Source organism: Fundulus heteroclitus, chromosome 1, assembly GCF_011125445.2.
Source record: "Fundulus heteroclitus isolate FHET01 chromosome 1, MU-UCD_Fhet_4.1, whole genome shotgun sequence".
Classification (NCBI taxonomy): Eukaryota; Metazoa; Chordata; class Actinopteri; order Cyprinodontiformes; family Fundulidae; genus Fundulus; species Fundulus heteroclitus.
The window spans coordinates 19,971,225-19,993,134 of NC_046361.1; the positions used below are offsets into that span (position 1 = coordinate 19,971,225).

General features: G+C 40.5%; 1 protein-coding gene across 1 annotated transcript; it reads left to right on the top strand.

The window, feature by feature from the left end:
- Positions 1-757: 757 nt before the first annotated feature.
- On the top strand, positions 758-20,461 carry rnd1b (Rho family GTPase 1b). The gene is made up of 5 exons (XM_012866587.3): positions 758-1,056; positions 1,551-1,638; positions 13,921-14,030; positions 14,110-14,244; positions 15,893-20,461. The coding sequence occupies exons 1-5, from the start codon at positions 937-939 to the stop codon at positions 16,136-16,138; spliced, it is 699 nt and encodes a 232-aa protein (XP_012722041.1). The 5' UTR covers positions 758-936; the 3' UTR covers positions 16,139-20,461.
- The last annotated feature ends 1,449 nt before the right edge of the window (positions 20,462-21,910 follow it).

Consider the following 21,910-nt stretch of genomic DNA (forward strand, 5'->3'; position numbering starts at 1 on the left):
TCCAGATTAGTGGGTCTGGGAGGCTAAAGGGCTGACATCTGCCATTTAAACTTCAATCTAAAAATTGTCATAGTGATTTATGCAAAACCTTTTCCATGAAACATTAAATAGTTGCTGAAATTGCAGGTTGCTTAGAGAGAAGCTGAAGATTATTCGCAAAGAAAAAGATGGGGGAAGGGGGGTGGTCTCCCACCAAAGAGCTTGCTGTGTGAACTGAGACATATGTAAAGAGTTCCTGTCAGGGTAACCGCGCATAAAGCACTACAGTGATTTTCAGATGGTTGTTGTTGAGTTGTTTTAAGGCCACATAAGTCTACTTTGGATCTACCCTCATGGCACTGGACCAGTCGCAAATATACAGCTATCTACTGAAATTGTTCTTCACAGATTTTTACTACAGAAATCCTTAGCAGTTGATATTCAGCTACCATTGCACATCACAATCACATTTACAAACAATAATATTTGATAAGCTTGCAAATCCTTTTCAGTGGGTAAGATTGAATAAAATACAAAATTAGTTTTTGGTGTATAAATATTTCCTTTGCGGATCAAAGAGGTCTAATTGTTTCTAGAAGCAATGAAACTTCCAAACAATAAAAAAAAAAAAAACCCGTTTTCATAAAAATAGCTGGATGATCCCTGGCTGAATAATGCGCATGTTTGTCGTTCCCCTCGGGTTATCACTGAGCGCAGTGAAGTGATATGTGAGTGTCTGCGGACTGGTGCGCTCCCATTGGCTGCAGCTCGCCCGTATAAAGAGCCGCAGTGGCAAATTCAATCAGATCAACTGCGGGCTTCCTCCGTCAGACAAGCTGGGCTTTATCATACTGGGAGGGTATCTGGGCTGTTCTGCTGCTTGCTTTTTTTTATTTGATTTTGTCTATCACATCTTTTTCTCCTGTCTCGACAAAACTCCGTAACGTGTTCGTCATCATGAAGGAAAGGAGAAATACGCAACCGCTGGTGGTGAGATGTAAACTGGTTCTTGTGGGAGATGTTCAATGCGGAAAAACGGCGATGTTGCAAGTGCTGGCCAAGGACTGCTACCCAGAGGTATATATCTGCTCCATTGTGACTCGTAATTGAAAAACACTTCAAGAGGCTACTTTATTGTCTTCTGAGAAATCTAAGTGTTTTGAAATATAAACAGCAAACGGAGAAATGAGAGAGAGAGAGAGAGAGAAAAAAAATCCAGTGCGCTGCTGCAGACGATGACAGTTTGCATGCGCATTTACTGAGATTTGGCTATTTTGGATTATTTTGTGCGCACTGACTGCAAGCAAATTGTTTGCTCAAGCTTTAAAACGCATTCCAAAGGGAGATCAATCCTCCACAGTGTCTCATTTTAAGAGCTATGATTACTGGATTTTTTAATACAACTGCGTTAATCTGACTAAAATATAAATATATATATATTATATATTGTTTTTTTTTTTTGTTTTTTTTTTACATTTTCTCGTGAGGTGCACTAAATAAACTTCCACTGCATGTAGCTGAGTGACTAACACCTTCCTACTAATTGCATGCTGTTGCTAATTGCTCCCCAGACCTATGTGCCTACGGTGTTTGAAAACTACACAGCCTGTCTGGAGCTGGAGGAGCAGCGAGTAGAGCTGAGTCTGTGGGACACCTCAGGTAACTGATCGCCTTCTCCCATGTGGCCCATGACCTTCGTTTCTGCCCGCAGCACAGAGGGATGACCAGCAACAGGGCGATGACCAGCTCTTTTAATGAGCTTCTGGGGCAGACAAAACCTCAGCAAATCTTAGTTACAGAGTTATTCCCCTCGGCCTTGTCACTGTTAGACCTAAAAGTTCTCTGATAGAATCCCCCCGCACAATTATTCATATGAGTTTAAAACTTATTTCAAATGAAAATCTAAAAAGTGTGGCATGCACATGTATTCATCCCCCTTTATTGGGGCACCCCTAAATAAAAATCCCATGCTACCACATCCCTTCAGAGGTCACCTATTTAGTCAATTAATTTAATGACAGAAAAAAATACTTGTACACTTCCCACCTCTGGCCTTTTTGGAACGGTGGCAGGAAGACACATAAGTCTGGGGCGGAAGACGGTGCTCAGATCAGATGGGAGATGATGTGTGGGACAAAACACTGCGCATCACCCTAAACACCCCATACATCTGCTGAAACATGGTGGTGGTAGAATCATTGTGTGGAGATTCTTTTCTTCAGCAAGTAGAAGCTGGTCTGACTTTGGAAGATAGAGTTAACCGCGGGGCAATCAGGCTGTACTCCTCTAGTAAAGGAATTGTTAATCTAAAATTTCCTCCTGTTTTTCTTGCTGTCTTTTTTAAAAAAAAATCCCATCATAAACTTGTAAACTTTTAACAGAGCACTTGTCTTCCCCTCCCCACTGTACTGTATATTGTTGTCTGTATTTGTGGAAGCAACAAAAGCAAAGGAACTTTGAATCTTTGACTCGGGAGGCACAGAATATAAACATAAGCAGCACTTTTCGGATTTTTATTTAGAAAAAAAAACATGTATCTTTTTCCTTCCACTCCATAATTATATATTAGCTTCTGTTGCTATATCACAAAATTGTAAGAAATACTTGAAAACAGTTGGCTGGGCATGTATACTTTTTGCTGCACTGCATGCCTTGCCTTGGTGTGAAGGTACACTGGATGTACACTTTTCATGTAAAGAATGAAAAACAACGATTATTCCGGTTCACTTGCTTTTAATAGTAACTTTGAGCCTCATATGTTCATTTACACCACAGGCATGAAAAAGAGGGTCAATGTGCCTTTGTAGATCTCCCTAGAGATCTGCTGCTCAGTGTGTTGACCTGAATCCTGCGAGCATGGGTCTGCAGCACCTGTTAGAGTCAGACTCCCCTTCTGCTCGCCGCTCGACACTTTCTCTGTTCAGTGCTCGTCTCTCACCATCCGTGCTCATATCTGCAACATTACTGGGTCAGCGTGACGGAGCAAATCCCATGACTCTGAGCGTGTTTGCAAGTGTTTTTGCATGTCATGTGCATCGGTGTAGGAAAAATCCTTTATATAACAGATCCACTTGTACAAGCTAATATTTATTGTACTCTCTCACAGAGTAAACGATAAATAAATAAACAGAGAGGGGAAAAAATTTAATTGGTCTGAGGCAGGAATTACTGCCCCAGACCAAATGCCATCTTTTAATCCCAGACTCTGGCCCTTTGGTCTGGCCAGTAGGAGTGGGCCTGGTGCCCGGGGATGATGGGCCCACAGAGAGGCTTCCTATTGAGCAGGAAGGTTTTGTGGAGCAGACAGAGAGGAGGGAGTGGAGAAACTGTGGTGACCTGCATTCTCCTCCATATGCTGCTCGGGTCATCCACTGAAACAGCACCAAACAGGGGATTAAGCATCTGAATACGACCAGTGGTACACAGTTTCTAACTGACCCATCCATCCATCCATCCATCCATCCATATATCCAGATTTGCATATCAGGGTTCCGTTTATACTGAAAATGATTTGATCTTTGTCAGATTTGATTACCTATATGTTTCACAAATCATGAATCGACGTAAAGCTGAAGTTGAGAAATTCCACAGCCATTTGGCCTCTCGACCAACATTGGATCTTAGACATGTTAAATCAGACATGGTAAATTAAGACTAAATACAGATTCCTTAAAGCCCTGTTTGTGATCTATTGGTAATATATACATTTGGAGTGGTGGCCTAGTGGTCAGAGAGCTGGGTGCTTGTGACTTGGAGAGGCCCCAAAGGTCAGGAGTTTGAAACTCATTCTGTCAATCTGGGTCCCTGATCAAGACCACAGATTGCTCCCCGTGCGTCACTCAGTGTCGGCAGCACACTGCTCTCTAAAGGATTGGTTAAACGCAGAGACAAATTTCCCCTCTGTGGGACTATAAAGGGAAATAAAAAAATACATTTTCAATAATTTGTCTCCTGGAATCTAAACCAGACCAGTTTAAAAACCCAAGGTACAGTTGTCTTGGAGAGTGGTCTGCAGAGTGCATTTCACTCTGGGTTCTCAGGTAGTGAATTAAAAAATTCAAATATTGATTTTTGAAATGTTGAAGGCAATTTGTGATGTGAAAAATCAAAGCAAAATTATGTAATTAAGATATCAACATATTTGAAAGTCACAATATTTTTAGGAATTTGGATTTTTATTTTTTGAGAATGGATGAAAGTCTGGAAACTCAAACATATTCTCATACTCTGTTCTATTTTCCTCACTTTCCCAGACCTATAAATTCTAGGATTTCCAAGAACATGCAACCTTAAACAAATTGACACTAATCTTTACAAGACCATCATTAATAAAAAATAATTAATCTAGGTGTGCAGGTGTTGTATTTTACTACAATCAGAACATCTGTCCCATCAGGCTCTTGATGATGGATGACAGACTAAAGGAATATCTGTTAGTGTCAGTGTACAGTCTCATCTTTTTTTTTTTTTTTTACTTTAATACGCTCTAACTGTGCGTTGTTGTGCTGCTGTGGTCCACCACAGTGAGAACGTCTCCTCATTATCCCAGCTCCCCTTCATCGATTAGACCGGCCTCGTCACCGGCCCCACACGGCACGCAGCTCCTTCTCTCAGCTCCGCCATGGATTTACAGGCTAAAATCAATCCTCCGGTTTTAATCAGCCTGATCGGATCGGACGTACGGGGAGGAGAGAGGAGGAGGGGAAAGCAAACACTGTCCACTAGCTGTAACTTATGAATACTTATTAATAAATCTCATTATTAGTGGTGTTGGTAAGTAATTTGTTTCAGGGTCAGTGATCCTGCTGATTACGCCTTTGCGTCTGTGAGAATGTGGCGTTATCTAATTGCTTCCTGCATTGTATAAAATTGAGACTGATGCCCTCGAACTTGACTACTATTATTTCCTGTCTAATTCAAAAAGAGAGGTAATGTGACTGTACAATTATTATCTGAACAGCACATTTAACAGCACTTTCAAAAGGCTGTTCAGCTTGTATTATTGGGTTCTTTAGACACTGAGTCATCCATCCAGTGTCTTCTGCTTATCAGAGATCCAGTAGCAGGAAGAAAACCCAGATCTCCATTTCTGAAGCGACAATTTCCATCTTATTCTGGAGGATCCAAGATGTTCCCAGGCCAGAAGGGATAAAATAGGGATGACCCGACACCAGTTTATTTCAGACCAAGTACAAGTACGAGTACTTCACTTTGGATACTTGCCGATTCCAAGTACCAATACTGAGTTCTTAATAAATTGGTACTTATAGATCACAAATAATAATAATATCATTGACCACTGAAACTGATTGATCATCAAGGGCGATGAATTCGGTTAGAGCTTCAGTTATCGTCTCTCCTTTTTTATTTTTGGAGGGTCAGCAAACGACCACTTGGTATATAGCATCACTACATGGTTTAGGGTAGCATCTAGCCCAGCCCATGAAAAAAATCAAGCACAAAATCGGTATCGGTTCAGAGTATCGGGTTGCTTTTACAAGTTCGAGTATGAGTGCTTGATACTGGTATCAAGCCCAATACCAATATTGGAACACCACTAGGATAAAACAGTTCCTCCAGCATGTTCTGGGTCTTCTTTCATTGGGATGGGGTTGGAAAATCTCCTAAGGGAGGATATCAGGAAACATCCTAATCAAGCACCCGAACCACCATATAACCCGTTTACGCAACAGCGTTTTCAGGTGAAAATAAAACGTTTTGTTGCATTTTTACTTTGTCTATACCACAACGGTGCTTGTTTTCTTTGAAAATAGCAGGATTTGAAAACAGATTCCACAGTGATCTGTCTTGAAAATATCCTCCTCCCCAATATCGTGTACACAGGAAAATGGAGTCTGCCTGTATGGGGAAGTCCTGCCATATGTCGAGTATGATGTAGCGGTTGTGCCTTTTTAAGAGAGAGTGTTAGTAGGTGCGTGTCATTGAATTTTAAAGAGCTAGGCATTAAATTAGGGAAATACACATTTATGAGCTACTGGTATTGCCACTTCTGCCACTACATTGTGGCCATAATTAAAACGTTGTCATGTAAACAAGTTAACAGAAACAGAAAAACTATCCAGTTTTCTATGGATCGTTTTCGTGTAAACAGGGCATCAGGTGACTCTTTTAGATGCAGAGACCCAATCCGTCAGTTTTGTACTAATCTGAGGGAACAGTCCACCTTCAGACTTAGAAGGGATGACTCGAACCACCCAGTATGCACATAACCTTTTGTTAAAACAGAACCACAACATCTGCACAAATCAAAGATGAGATCCTGAGGTTCCCAAACCAGTCATCCACCTCTCTTCATAAAAAAATAGTTGTTCCCTTATTCAAAGAACTGCATAGAAACTACTTTGCATTTTAATATTTAAAAAGGTATAATCTATAGTAGTAAATACTAAAATACTTTTAGTATTTACTACTTTTAGTTAATGTCTTTTTTCGTCTGATCTTGTAAAAGGCTTGCTCTGATTGGTTGATTTAGATTACAAAGACAAAATAACTATATGGAGGAGGTTTATGTATTTTGGGAGCAGCAACATAAACTATTAATGACAACAAAACAAAAAATGCTCCAAAGGTTTCATTAAACTAAAACATATCTGAGTAAGTGTCTGGTATTTTATCTGATACAATAATAATTGTTTGGGTACATAAGGTATAAAAATATGCAAGTATTAACTCATTTATGTCCTTCTCTGTTGATTATTATGTAAACACTTGTTACAAGTTCAACAATGTTGCATATGTATTATGTAAATAATGTTGTGCATACAAGCAGCGAAGAAACAAGTTGGAAAACGTTGTGTAAAATTTTAAATATTATTTTTATACCAGATATTATTGAAGAGGCACCAATTACAAATTTTTGGCAGATTTCTGGTCGCAGATTTTCTTAAAGCCTTGACCTGCTGATACTGTCAACTGATTTATTTTTTTTTGCTGTCCTGCTGTGAGCGGTCATACTTTATTTGTAGTTGAGGTATGAGAGACCAGAAGCTGGAAAATAAATGTTTTATGAGTGGCTATCATGACTGGTGTGTGATTAAGATTATCACTGTCTCTGAGTGTATTCTTCAGAGATTGTGGACTTTAACCATACCTCTGTGATTTCCAAAAGCCTGCCAAAAGTTTCCAAATGCAAAATCCTCTTGTGGTTGCAAGCCCAAAAAGTATCAAACCGAGTAACTATGCTTTCGCTCGTTCGGTCTTAATGTTCTAAATGGATCCTGGCTTTGAGTCAATTTGCTCTTGGTAAATTCAACAAAATGCCCTCAAGGCAGATACAAGTTAATGTTCCGTGGCAAACGGCTCCTTTTGTGGTACTACACAACCAAAACAGCTTTAGTACAAAATGACACAAGAGCAACATTACTAGCAGCCACTGAAACCTTGCTCTGTGTCCAAATGGCACACACGTCCTAGTACAAAATATATTTTCTTTCTACAAAAATTGTTGACATTAATGGAGAGACCGACACAGCAACACAGCTACTGCATCATGGGTGCATATGGGCCACTGTAATTCCCCCTCCAGGGATCAGAAGTGAGCAGGGTGGACTCTTTGATAATTGAATTTTAATTAAAAAAAACAACAAAGTAAGGACAAAGTGAGGCAGATGTGCAAAAAATATTTAAAAAATGGCCCCATGATAATATTTGAGAGAGCGCTGAAGCTCACAGAGAGTGTTGGGAAGGAAAAAATCTGTCAATCATGATCAATATTTTCTGCTAAATTTTTTCGCAAATGCTATGGCAATTTGTTTTATAGCTAATACTGTGCAGTCTTCATCCTGAAGTACATCAGTTTTGACCACATTAGGGTTAAAATTGAAACCTCAGGAACAAAGTGGTTTCGCCTCTCTACCTGTAGAAACCCTGGCAGATGCGAACCTATGAAAATAACCGTCTGAGGCAGCTTTGTGTGTTTCTCCGTTCAACTGTAAATTAATGTCTGTACTTATCAGCTGCAGAAGCACCACAGCTTCCAGGAGGTTGAGTGTGGGCGATGGAGCTCGGGCAGCACTTAAACCCCCCAAAATCTGAGTCATCCCATCCATGGATCATTAGTCTGTCTGACCCGTGCATTCTGATAGCGAGAGAAGGAGTGCTAATGATGAAAATGGACTCTGTCGCTCACTTGATTGAACACACATGCGCTTTCACAGTCGCTCATGCACACCGAGGAGAGCAGATAGTCCCTTCCCCCACCTGTGTGCTCCAACAAACATCTTCTCAGCCCATAAAACCTACTGCTTTCCTCCTCCTCTTCCTTGGGCTTTGAGCCCTGGGCGCTACACCATTAAACACGTATGAAGTTGATCTCAGCAACAAGAGTTGCAATCTTTTCTTCATTTGCCATCCCCCAGTTAGTCTGCTTCACTCTGCATGTTTCATGCCTCAGAAACTCTCCATCTGTTGTAGAGGTTGGCTGTTAAGAAATGAGAGGAGAGGAAACATTTGGCCTTGCTTATGACTGCATTTGCGTTGATCTGACAGTGCATTCATTCCTCAGTTTGCAGCATCAGATCTAAAATGGGGATGCATAAACATCCAACTTGATCTTTTATCTATTTCTCTCTCTCTCTCTATCTCTCTGTTGGCAGGACAACATATTTGTCAGCTTTAGATGAAAGGGCTTTCGGGACCCTCCTGGTGCAGCCCTCTATTGATTGCTGCATTTAGATCAGGGGTTGTTTAATGCAGAATCACATCCTGTTTCCTGGCTGTGAGATAACCTCTTACTGGAGGAGGAGATTTTTAGAGCACCCTGCAGACTCTCCCGCATGACAGATAAGAAACACAGAAACGCATCCTCATCCTCTTGCTGTGGTTGATTGTTCTGATTCAAATGTGTGTCCGTTTTCACAGCCCTTGCACGTAAACCTTTGTTTCTGAACATTTGAGACCCTCGGTTAACATTTGTCGTTTTTGTAAAAATGCAGTCACAGTCTTTTTTTCCCCCTTGGCCTAATTGTTTTATCTTCTTTATAGTCGTGTGAAAGAAGGAATGACTATGCGGACTACGGGTTTGGGGGAGGGTGGTGGCATGGGAGCGCCTCACATCTTTTGCATATTTCTCCATACAAACCACTAAAGCAACAAAATACCATTAGCTGGATTCTCCCTCCTCTGTGTCGGCTAACACGGTTATCCTTGTGCTTCTGGGATTTACTAAATTAAACTGCTAACATGTGTTTTTCATCAATACCACTCAAAGTGCTGCGCATATTGAGTGATTTTAAATTTTAAATCAGCCATTCCACTGCAGGGACATTAGTCTACAGGTGGAGGACATTCAAAGAACTGCCAACATGCCCAGATCTGGCTGTTCAAGCAAGTCCCCATTAAAAACAGACTGTAAGATTCAAAAAGAAGCTTTAAAACCCCTAAATATCATTGAAGGAACCCACAGCAGGCTGTTACTGCTGGTGTGAAAGTGAACGTCTCTAAAAGTGGAAAGAGAGTGCGTAAATTTAACTTTCATGGAAGGTGTGCATGGTGGAAACCTTTGCTTTCCAAGAAAAATGTAAAAGCCAGACTAAAGTTTGGTAGAGAGAGTGTAGACAAATATTCTGGAATATTGTTCTTTGGACAGATTAGTGTAAAATCGAATTATATTCTGGTGATCTGAATGCATCATTAAAGTAAAAGAGCCTCATACCAATTGTGAAGCATGGTGGAGGGGGTGTCATGGTTTGAGATTATTTTCTTGTGGCACAACCCGATTAGCTTATGATTCTAGAACCCACTCTGGAATCAGGCTTGTATCAAAGAGAGCTTAAGGAAAATGCGAGATAAACTCCAAAAAAAAAAAAATTAAAGATGAAGCAGATCTTGAAACATGACAGTGACCTGAAACATACTTTACAATAATCCACCAAGGACCGAGGATTAAAGCCCAGATCCTGATGTCTTTGAGATGGAGTAGGGTGACTTGAAATGGGCTGTACATGCAAGAAACCCATCAAACACTTTTCAGCTGAAAGTGAGGATTAGGGCAAATTTTCCACAGACCGATGTCAGAGACATTTAAATGGCTGAAAAAAGCATATCACTGAACTTATTTCACCCAAAAGGGGGGTAACGTTAGCTAACCTTATTCTCGTTACAAATGCCCATGTTTGTGGAGATCTTTTGTGCAAATGAGTAAAACAAGGTTAGGTTTTGACTTTTACTTGTAAATAAATGGCTTTCTTTACCTGAAATAAAAAAAAATTATAAAAATAATATTAGACATTATTAGACAAGACTTATTGTTCTTTAGAAAATTGATTTTTTTTTAAACCAGGTCTCTTATTCAAATGACTGTATCGTAAGCATTTTTGAACCAAACATGTTATTCTGTGTATTTTTTCAAACGGTGTTTACATTCTTCAGGACACTGCTTCCTGAGGAATGTCATCACAGCTTGTCATTATTCCACTCACAGCAGCCGGCAGCTGGCAAATTCACTTCCAACCTTTGATAATGTGGAGGGTCATTAAATATTCATGAAACTGCTTCACATGCGCATCTTTCATATTTGTATGTGTTTCGTATGTTTTCTTCTTCCGTTCTTCCGTATAAAACAATGGGGAGGGCTGTGTAATATCTAATGAGTGATTACACACGCTGCTTCCCTTATCTGCCGCTATAAAAGGAGCTCTGAATCCCCTTTGGGATAAGTGCGGAGACTGAAGTAAACATTTTAATCCCCCTGAGCAGCCTCTTCTTCTGTTTCATCAGATAACAGATTGGGCTCACCTCTGGATGCAGCCAAATTTAGATAGCAAGTCTGTGCGTAATCAGGTGTGTCTTTTTTTATCAGCTGGATGCGTTTGTCTCAGTTTCTGTTGCAGGGAAGGAATGTCCCCAACAGTAGGTGGGTGGGTTGGTTTTTCTGGTCTGAAGTGATTGACTGGTAGCTAGGCCGAGCCTTTATGGAGAGGTGGGAGGAGGAGGAAGAGGAGGAATGGCTGATATAGATGCTGGATTCCGAGGTTGTTGCTGTGGAAACAGGGGGACTGGAGGTACTGTTTGCCGAGCATAGGATTTTTGGGGGGTGGGTGGCTTACTTAAGGATTCTGAGCATGAGTGGGAGCGTCTGCCGGCCCCAAACCCCACCGTTCCACTTGCATAATCTAGTGCAAGGGACGATCAATGAGTATTTAGTGACCGATTGTCATCTTCTCCTGCCTCTGAAATGCCAGCAGAAGATACAGGAGCAGGGGCAACAGCGGCATTAAGAACAGAAAAGTGAAGCTAACCAAGAGGAATTGTTACAAATAATCTCTATAGCTGTGTGCCATTTTTTTTCTTACTGTACCTACAATTTTTAAATTCAAGTATTGCTGGCTCAGCAGACTAAGGTTTGTACATTTTCTAAAGCAACAGCGACAGTAATGATATTAAAATATGTGCAATCATTATCGTGGATGGGGGCAGCTGATCCTCCTTCCTCCGGAGTATCGCAATTTAAACACAAACTATGCATAAAAAAAATAAAGCAGGTGAAAAGTAATGCTGTTGCACAAGAGGAATGTTATAAAAACAGCTGAAACTAAATCTCATCTTGATCCTGTTTGGACAGAAACTAGATGTAAGCACTGCAGTACAACTGGATGCTGCAGCAACTTAGAAAAGCTGCAGTTTATAAAACTCCGGGGCTTCAAATGCATTCAGCTGTTTGCAGCAAGCTTTTGGTTTGTTGTTTTGCCAAGTGGCAATCATTTGAGGATATACATGCTTTTGTCTGCTCTCAATGGTATTTTGTACTTTAGTAGTTATGGATACCCGACGTTTTGAGCTAAGAACAGAAGCTGATGCCTTCTGATCGTTTCACACCAAAGCAAAAAGAAAATTGGTTGAATGATAAAGACAAATCTGTCAACAGCAGGTTGGTCTGATTTACTTTTATGGTTTACATGTTTTTTTTTAATGTTTTTTTAAGAGTCATATAATCCATAGAGGGTTTAGTACCGCAAACAATGTGATTAGTGTACAGTTTAACATCTAAAGAAAACAGTATAAAATACAATACAATAAAATAAGTGCAATTAATGCTTGTTATGGAGGCATGTGTAATTAAGAAAATAAAGAAGATTCATTGGAATTTGATGTATAGGTACAAAAGAAAAGGAGGAAGGACAGGACAGATGACAACGCAAGTTTCATGAGGGGGAACAAGTTGTAAAAGTGTTGTGGGGGATACTGCATTATTATAGACAATTAAACCCATTTTTATAAAGGGTTTAATTGTCAGACAGACAGACAGACAGACAGACAGACAGACAGACAGACAGACAGACAGACAGACAGACAGACAGACAGACAGACAGACAGACAGACAGATAGATAGATAGATAGATAGATAGATAGATAGATAGATAGATAGATAGATAGATAGATAGATAGATAGATAGATAGATAGATAGATAGATAGATAGATAGATAGATAGATAGATAGATAGATAGATAGATAGATAGATAGATAAAAGCATAACATTGTGTGTGTGTGTATCCAACTCCTTTGCTATAAAGTCTTGAAAGGTTCTGGTGCAGCCAATTACCTTCAAAAGTCACATATTTAGTGAAATTGAGTCCATCTGTGTGCAATCTAAGTTTTGCATGATCTGTCAGTAAACACACCCATTCTGAAAGGCACCAGAGGCTCCAACAAGTCAGGGACAAAGTTGTTGAGTACAAGTCAGGGTGGGGCTATAAAAAATATCCAAATCTTTGAAATTCCCTTGGAGCACATGGTACCACGAGAAACCTGCCAAAAGAGGGCCGCCCACCTAAACTCACAGACTGGGCAAGGAGGGCATTATTCAGAGCAGAGAGCAACGGTCACCCTGAAGGAGCTGCAGAGCTTCACAGCAGAGACTGAAGTAGCTGTCCATAGGATTGCAATAAGCATTCAGAAAACAACCATTATTTAGTATTAAAAATAAGAACATCTTCAATTTCACAAAAGGCATGAAGGCAACTCCCAAAATGTACGGAGGACACTGCTCTGGTCAAATGAGATAAAAATGTTACTTTTTGGCCACCGAGGAAAATGACCCCTCCGACAGAAACCAACATCAGCCCAAAAACACCATTGCTACAGTAAAACATGATGATGGCAGCGTCTTGCTGTGGGAATGTTTTTCAGCAGCATGGAATGGGAAACTGGTCCGAGATGGATGGTGGCGAATACAGGGATATTCTTGAGCGAATCCATCTGCCTTTGATATGAGACTGTGATGGAGGTTCACCTTCCAGCAGGACCATGATCCAAAGCATATTGCTAAAGCAACACTGGAGAGGTTTAATTTATGACAACTAAATGTGTTGGAATGGCCTAGTCAAAGCTCAGACCTCAATCAAACTGAGAATCTGTGGATAGACTTGAGGATCGCTGTTCACAAGCGAAAACCATCCAACATGAAGGAGCCGGAGTTGTTTTTCCTGGAGCAATGGACAAAAATTCCAGTGGGAAGATGTGGCAAACTAATTAAGATCTATACAAAGCCATACAAAGCTCTAATTATGAAAAAGGTGGCTCTACAACAATGCCGACTTTAAGAGGGATACTCAAGTTATCTTTTATTTTGTCCTACTTGTCGCTTTCTTAACTATAACATATATATTTTCAAAGTTATAGCCATGTTCTGTAAATGAAATGGTGCAAACTCAGGAGCAATCAATTTTGATTCCAGATTGTGAGGCAACAATTTATGAAAAATACAGAGGGGGGTTGGATATCTTTGCAAGACACTGTAACAAATGAGATTTTCAAATCTGTGATAATTTTCTCCACTGGAGGTTTGATTTAAAAAGTTTTAGAACCTGGTAAGGACCAACAATATTTATACCGCAAAGCCTAACATTAGGACCAAGTGTAGCTTCTTTGTAATATGAAATGGACATTACATTAACATTGTTTTCATCTCTGTGCCCTGTAAGGTTCTCCATATTATGATAACGTGAGGCCCTTGTGCTACAGTGACTCAGATGCAGTCTTGTTGTGTTTTGACATCAGCCGCCCAGACACAATGGACAGCAGTCTCAAAAAGGTAATGACTTTTAATTTATTTGCAGTCATCTTCTACGCTCTTGGAAAACATGTCAACAATTATCCATTTGTGTCCACAGTGGAAAAGTGAAATCCTGGACTTCTGTCCAAGCACACGGATCCTGCTGATTGGCTGCAAGATAGACCTCCGCACAGATGTGTGCACGCTCATGGAGCTGTCCAACCTGAAGCAGACTCCAGTTACCTATGAGCAGGTACGCCCAAGACGCTTGTTTGTCAGTAATGCTCAGCTGAAACTTGTAGCAAGACTAAATGGGGGGGGGGGGGGGGGGGGTCAGTGTGTTGCTTTTATGAAAATAATTAAAATCAGAAAAAAACACTTGCAGACTGGAACGAGACCAATCTCAGATCAATCCTGAGAGGTGACTAGTGACTGAGAACTCAAAAAACAGATTTTTCTTTTAATCTGTGATCGCACCATACGCCGTACCCAGATCTGTGATCGCAGACACAGCGCTCTTCGGCGTGTGATGATACTTTTAAACTAAAATCAAACTTAGCTCTGGCCAGTGTTGATCCGTTGTTTAAACTGCAATCAGAGGAAGCACAGTGATGTAAGAAGTAATTTAAAGGCGTGTCGACACGTCTGCGGTTCTAAGAACTACCATCAAGTTGTTGTGATAAATTAAAAATAAAGTAGTGAATGTTGGCTCACTCTTCTTTTATTTTAGCAACATCAGAATGAACTGCCTGTATAAAGTCACGCAAGAGCATCTCAATCAGATTTATGCGCTTACTTTGACTAGGCCACTGTAAAACATCAATTATTTTTGTTTGTTTGTGTGTTGAGCAATTTGCTGGTGTGATTTGGATTATTCTCATGGCAGATAACCTAAATGCGCTAGAACTTAAGATCAGAACTGATAGCCAGACATTCTTCTTCAGAAATGTTTGCTAAAGAGCAGAATTCATGGTTCTATCGATTATGGCAAGACGCCCAGTTTCTGAAATTCTGTGTTATTTCTACAGCAGATGCAAAATGACCCACACCATCCAGAAACTTTTCCTTTTGCCTGGTCAATTCACAGAATATTTCCATCTTTCTAATCAAGCCGTTTTTCAGGAAAACAGAAAAGGGCCTTTATTAAACTATTTTTTATTTTGCAACAGGAGTGGCTTTTCATTTATAACTCATCCCTGGATGTAATTTTTGCTCAGTTTCTTTATCGTTGAATTATGAAGGCGAGCATTGACTTAGGCAAGGGAAGCATGTCAGACTTCACATCTTTTTCTAGGTTCTTCGATGAACTCCTGAATGAGTTGAATAATTTCTGAGAGTAATTTTGGCAGGCGGCCCACTACTTACAAGGTTCACCATTGTTCTGTGTTTTTTTTCCAGGGTACTAGATGTTTATGACTGTGTTTGTCATCTCTTGTTAAATTTCTTCACATTTAGGCATAATGTGTTGCTTATGGAGATCGTCTAGCCTACTTCATGTTGTCAGACAGGTTCTATTTACAGGCCTGGCAGTAATCAGGCCTGTGTGTGACACATGAACTTGATCTTAGCTGTACAAAAAAAGGTACATCCCAATTAATAACATTTTTACCAAAGGCAATTGTTGGGCAATTACTTTTGACATGAGGGCCAGGTTGGTTCAGTTAGCTTTTTTTCTCTTCATGATTAAAAACATCATTTGAAAACTGCATTTTGTCTTTCCTCAGTTTTTCCCTATGTCGTAATAACATTGATTCAAACATCTGATACATTTAACTGTGACGACAAAAAACTGTGGACACCTTTCAGATGGAAATGTTTTTCCATAGCACTGTATGTGATGAAAAGTTTGACTTGCACTTTGGTGCAAGATGTCCATAACAGTATATTTTGTTTTACTGCAGGGCTCTGCTATGGCCAAGCAGCTTGGTGCTGAAGCTTATCTGGAGTGCTCAGCTTTCACCTCGGAGAAAAGTATTCACAGCGTGTTTCGGACCGCAGCAATGGCCTGCATCAACAAGCTGCAGCCCCTCCCGAAGTCCAGCCCCACCCGCCGGCTCTCCAAAAGACTCCTCCACCTGCCCAGCAAGTCGGACCTTCTCTCCTCCACCTTCAAGAAAGAAAAGACCAAGAGTTGCTCTGTGATGTGAAGGAGGGGAAGAGGGGGTTCAGGTCCTTGTACGCGACTCCCAGCCCAAGCCTATTTGGTCTCGGGGAAGGGGGGTGGGCACGATAGTTTTATCAGGGCTCTCCTGCTGAATCCTTCCCTCACCCCCCGAAAACCAAACAAACCCTCAGAAGAGGCGGACACCTAGCTGTCCGCTCTCTCCTGAACTTTCGAGCGCACATCTGTCTTTTTTTTTTTTTTTTATTTCGCTTTTGAAACTAAACAGTACCCGTAAAGGTTTGGTTCCATTGAACTATCTTTATTTTTCCACCTGTAAACAAACTAGAACTTTGTTCCACCTGTCTGATTTTACTATCCACAGGCACATCTTGGTTTTATCCAATATGGAAGTGTGCAATGTTTAATCTTGTGACATCAATGCCTCTCAGAAAAACTCAATAGATATTTTTCTAAGTAAGTAAATCAATCAAGCATGAAACTGTCGGTAATTAGCAAAAATCCCGTCAGTGTGGTGTGCGAGGTGTCACCTGTTTTACCCCTTTCTGCTAAAAACAAATAAATCAACACATTACGTACAGGGAGAACAGAGGCAAAACCCACAGAGAGCTAACACTCGGAGAGCTGTTCCTGCCATCTGGGGGTGATGTGAGCGGGAGAAGGCAGCGCTGCTGTGCAGACAGGAGTCCAGCCTTCATCCACCTGCATGGGCTGATGATCGGTAGCTGTGTAGCTCTGAGCGGCACCGCTTCACGAGCTTTCAGCGGAGCAAAAAAAAGCTGGTGAGGCACAACATTTGTAAAAAAAAAAAAAGGAAAAAAATAAAATAAAAAAAGAGTAACTGCAGAAACACGACCCGTAAATATGTGTGGAGGTTGGACGAGGCTTCCGTTCACAGTAGGAGCCCATGTTTCTGCTAATGTATCAGAAATAGAAAGGTAAAGAGGCTTTTGCTGACATCAGGAGCATAAACACACAAGCTTCGAGCTTTGACGCTGCTGGGTGTTACTTACGAGGCTGCGCTTGACTACTTCAAGGGTTTGAGGCAGATTTTGAAATATAAGATCATTGCTGCTTGGGTCAGATTGACTTTTAATGTTAAAAATATGCTTTGTTTTATCGAGTACTCTCCAGAAAAGATTTGTAGCATTTGCAATGTTGACAGTTTTTTTAATCAGTTATGCAGTTTGAAAATAATGCCTTTCGTACCACGTTCCCAGAAGGTCAGTGAGATTTACCCATACTGGAAAAGGCCTGTGGATATCCATTACTCTAATGTAGCACTCCAAGTTTAACTATTCTTCCAAGACAACGACAGGTCATGTTTTGCGCACACTTGAATCTCTCCAATAAGCATTGCTAACTATGGCCGAGAACGACGGCAGAGCAAAACTCTGATGCTTTTTTTCCCTCGTCGGCTTAAATCTTTAGCTTCATGGTTGTGTGTCTGTGCAGCTGCGAGTTCTGCGCTTCTGACCGTAAAGCAATAATGATTGAAGTGCTTGTGATACACGGTGTGGCAATGGAGATGCAGCTTTGTGATTACTGTCGCGCTCTAAGTGGTTGGTGGTAAGATCTGTCATTGATCGAAACCATCTCTGCTGTACAAACCGGCTACTGATCTCTGTCTGCCCATTCTGTGCAGCCGCTGGATTTTGGAAGAACCAGTGATCATGTAGAAGTAGAAATAGAGATGTATAACGGGAGACAAAGGGAACTTGCTCCTATCTGAAAATGTTTATTTTTTTGCTGATGTTGGGTTTGCAGCACCTTGCAAAAGTGTCCATACTGCCTAAACTTTTTTTTGCCTTCTGACACAGAGATACTTGGATCTAAACCAATCTATTTATGGTAACCTCTAGTTGTACATTTAAAGTTACTGCCCTGCTGGAATATGAACCTGTTCCCCAATCATAAATCTTTTGCAGCCTCTAACTGCAGGAGGCTGCCACCTCTCTGTTTCACCATGGAGATGGTGTGTTCAGGGTGACCAGCAGTGTTAGTTAAGTTTGCCGTAGATGGTGCATGCAGGCCAAAAAGTTCAATTATTGTTCCATTTCACCAGAGCATGTTCCTCCACATGTTTGCTGGATCATCTAGATACTTATTTCCATCAAACTCGAAATGAACTGACCTATTTCTCCTTACAATGGGCGAACGTAACAGGGCACAGCAGCGCTGCAGACGTACAGCACTTTTTTTTTTATAGCTGCTAACCCTAACATTTAAGACTGTCAAAAGCAGAGAGCTATTGCTGAAGGTTTATAACTCTCAAAGCATGGCAAATACATCTGGGAAGAAAAGTCAAAGGCATTGTTTGGATGTATTTTATCTATGAAACCGTCAAACAGAAAAAGCTGTCAATACGCCCTTATTTGAGCCTTAAGTGGTTGCTACAAATATGAGTAGGCGCTGGATGGGGCAGAGCAATTTAAAGATCAAACTTTGATGCTTATAGGAATTTTAAAAATGTCAGTAAAGCTCCTGTAACTACAACAGCAAAGTAAAGTTAATCTTATCTGTTTAAATATTGTTAGCTTACTGAAAGCCCCATTATGGCTCTGTCCTTCTGAAGGCACAAAATGACGCACAGCTGAAGTGAAACGTCCAACATTGAATGGATCAGTTTTGCACCTGAAAATGTCAAGTATGACATGACGTGAATGGACGAAATGACCAGTCATGACTCCTCCGTTCAGTAGTCAAGGAACTCTAATTGATCTACAAAGACAGTGTGATGCCAAATAACTGCTAACATAGAAACCGAGCAGAGCTGCTGCAGAATAAATTTGCTTAGACCAGATCCTAGTTTACACTGTAAAGAAACCGGTTTTCCAACAACTTGTTTAACTCAGTCAAAGCTACATCTCCATCTGGAGAATAATTACTTGTCGCTGCTGTTATCTTGTCTGTTGTTTTGTTACACAGTAAAGCAACACTTATTCTTTCTTTCTTATAAAGAACTGCATGCATTCGAAACAAAAACAGTACCCAGCTTGAGACTTCAGTATTTTGACAACCGTCCCTGTAGTGGGTCTCTTTCAACAGCTTGTTCCTCTTCAATAAAGACCAGAACTGTTGAGTCCAAAAGCAACATGACTCCTTTACTAATTAATTTTGTCCTTGCCGAGCCAGTCAGACAAGATGGACAGACATGAATCAGGTTCGCAGTTCTTGGCTATCATGCCCTAAAATGAGATGTTGGACTGAACGCTGTTTAGAAACAGTTTCAAAGCTTGGGATATCGGGATATAACCCTAACCCTAAACAATTAGATGATTTCTGAAGGTTATTGTTTGCACTGGATTTTATTTGGGGATCTCAGAGTAAATTTGGTTATATACAAGCGCAGGCCTCACTTTTCAGATTTTATCCGGAATAGAAGGTGAAAATCATGCATTCCCTTTCACTTCATGTTTATGCACTACTCTGTGTTGGTCTATCGCATAACATTAAAAAAAAAAATCTTAAAATGTGAAAATACTAGAAGGCTATGAATGCTTTTGCAAGGCTGTGTAACTGCGTAGCTTGAGTGAGCTGACAATTACACAATCAGAGATATACTTTGTAAGGGAATCATTTTTCACTAAGGGCTAGTGTTTGATGGAAAATAAATAAAAGAAGGAGAGACTAAGGGGAGCAAGTAATCAAACTGCACAGGCTGGCCCTGTCCAAAGAAAGCTATTTTTCCATTCTTCTTTTATGTGTATTTTTCACTATTTAACGCATGATATGAGATCTCATGTTATCTTGGAAATGATCTTCCTGACATGACCGTTATGTCTTAACGGTGCTGTGGACTCCCCCTGGGTTTAGAAGAGCTTAAAGCAGTCATTCGTGCAAAGGCTCCCAAAATTCCAGACTTTGGCTCTGCCACCACTTGTGAAGTCCGATTTATTCAGTCAACAGGCAGACGTCCCCAAGTCTATGACTATATCATTATGTAACCGTTTATGACCAAGCATTAAAATTAAAAAATACGTTTTTTGCTGATGTTTTTGTCTGATGCAAAGCCTTTGGATGATGGGTTGGCCAGGCGGCTCAGTGACCATGTCAGTTATTATGCAGCCTTTGTGTTGTAGTCAGTGTGTGGTACAAATGGTGCAGTCAAACTCCTACGCATGTCCTATTAAACTTGTATGATTGTATATACTGTCTTCTGTTTTATAGTTATAAAATTACTGTTCCTGATGTTAGTATTTATTTGGTGGTTATATTTGCCCCTTTTTTTCAGTGACATATATGTTTGTTTTAATTCTGCTTTTCAAATTAAAGCCTTTTTTTTTTTTTTTGGTTTTGTTTTGTTTATGTTTACTGCTGTGTTAAATAAAGCGTTTCCTGGAACATCTTTGCTCCGACCTGTCCTGTCTGTAAATGATTTTGGTGAAATGAAACTCCTTGCAGTGAGGCTACTGCGTATCCTTATCACTCTCATAAATCCTCAACCAAGCAAGAGGACCTTGTCTCGCATTAAAGTACATTTAAATAAGTGCACACGGGGGGATTAGTGTCGCTTTCCATTATGCCAATCCTAATATCAGATCATAGCCACTGTGAAAGGAGCTGTTATAATAGTTGGCCTTTGTTAACAAAAAAATAAATAAATAATAATAAAATACTGGGTACTGTTTTGAAAGGCAAATAGACTGACAGATCCTGATTTCAAAGGACTACTGCTCTTATCTGTCTTCAAACGCTTCACATCTGGCCACCACCATGCTGCAGATGTGATGCGGACTGAACGTGGCTGCGGTGCCAGCAGGCTAACCAGCACGTGTAGCTTCACGCTGTAATGAGCCTGGGCAGTGAGGAGGTAGGAAACGGTGACTGGCAGAAGGGTCTCTTTTACGGTTTTTGAATCCCGCTGCTTGCTGCAAATGCACACATTCACACTCGCCCAGAGTGACCTTTTAACTGACCAAAGAGCTTTTTACTGCATCTGAAACATTCGCATAGCAATGATGCATTAGAGAAAACTGTTGCCTCTGCCTCCAGAGCCAGTGACTGGTGCCCGGGGCAAGTGAAGCATTCAGAGATTTCATCTGCTAACCTTGAAGCATTTGTTGTGCAGATCTGAACCGAAAGCATTTTTACACTTGGTGCTAACAGCTGGTCAGAACATGCTCACAAGTCTGATGTTTTATTCATCCTAAACAGTTAAAACTTAAACATAGGGAAGCAGATTGAATACTGTTTTGTTGCCTTTTGTACTTTTAGCACTTTTGTATCAAAATGTTAAACTGACTGAGTCTGTCTAAAAACATTTTAATAAGCTGTACTGGGAGTCAGTGCTTGTACATCAATGTCCGTGCTCATAAATCAGGCCTTTTCACTTTGGTAAATGAAATCCATTACGCATAAATTAATCAGTCTCAAGAAACTGTCTTGATTCAGGATTTGCTGTTTCCCTGGAATATAAATAGGACGCTATTTCTCTTACCACCTCTTCAAAATGAGAAATACACCAGAACATACACTTTGAGTTGAGTAGATGTGTTGAGATTCATAAGCCAGAAAATAACACAAAAAAATCATTACTCTTCTTAGCATTTTTGCTGACACCAATAACTAAAGGTTTAGAACAGTTGGGAGCTTCACAAGGGTCGACAAGGGCCTCTGTTCATCCTTCGATCGCAGCGATTAGGATGATGAAGGAGGTTTAAAGAAGTCTCTAAAACTTACAATTAGGGGAACTAAACAACCATTTCTGCACATGCTGACATTGTTGACATGTGCGCACACAAGGGTTGTGAGAACGAACAACTAGGCTTAGTAAATTAGGTCAACATCTGGGCTG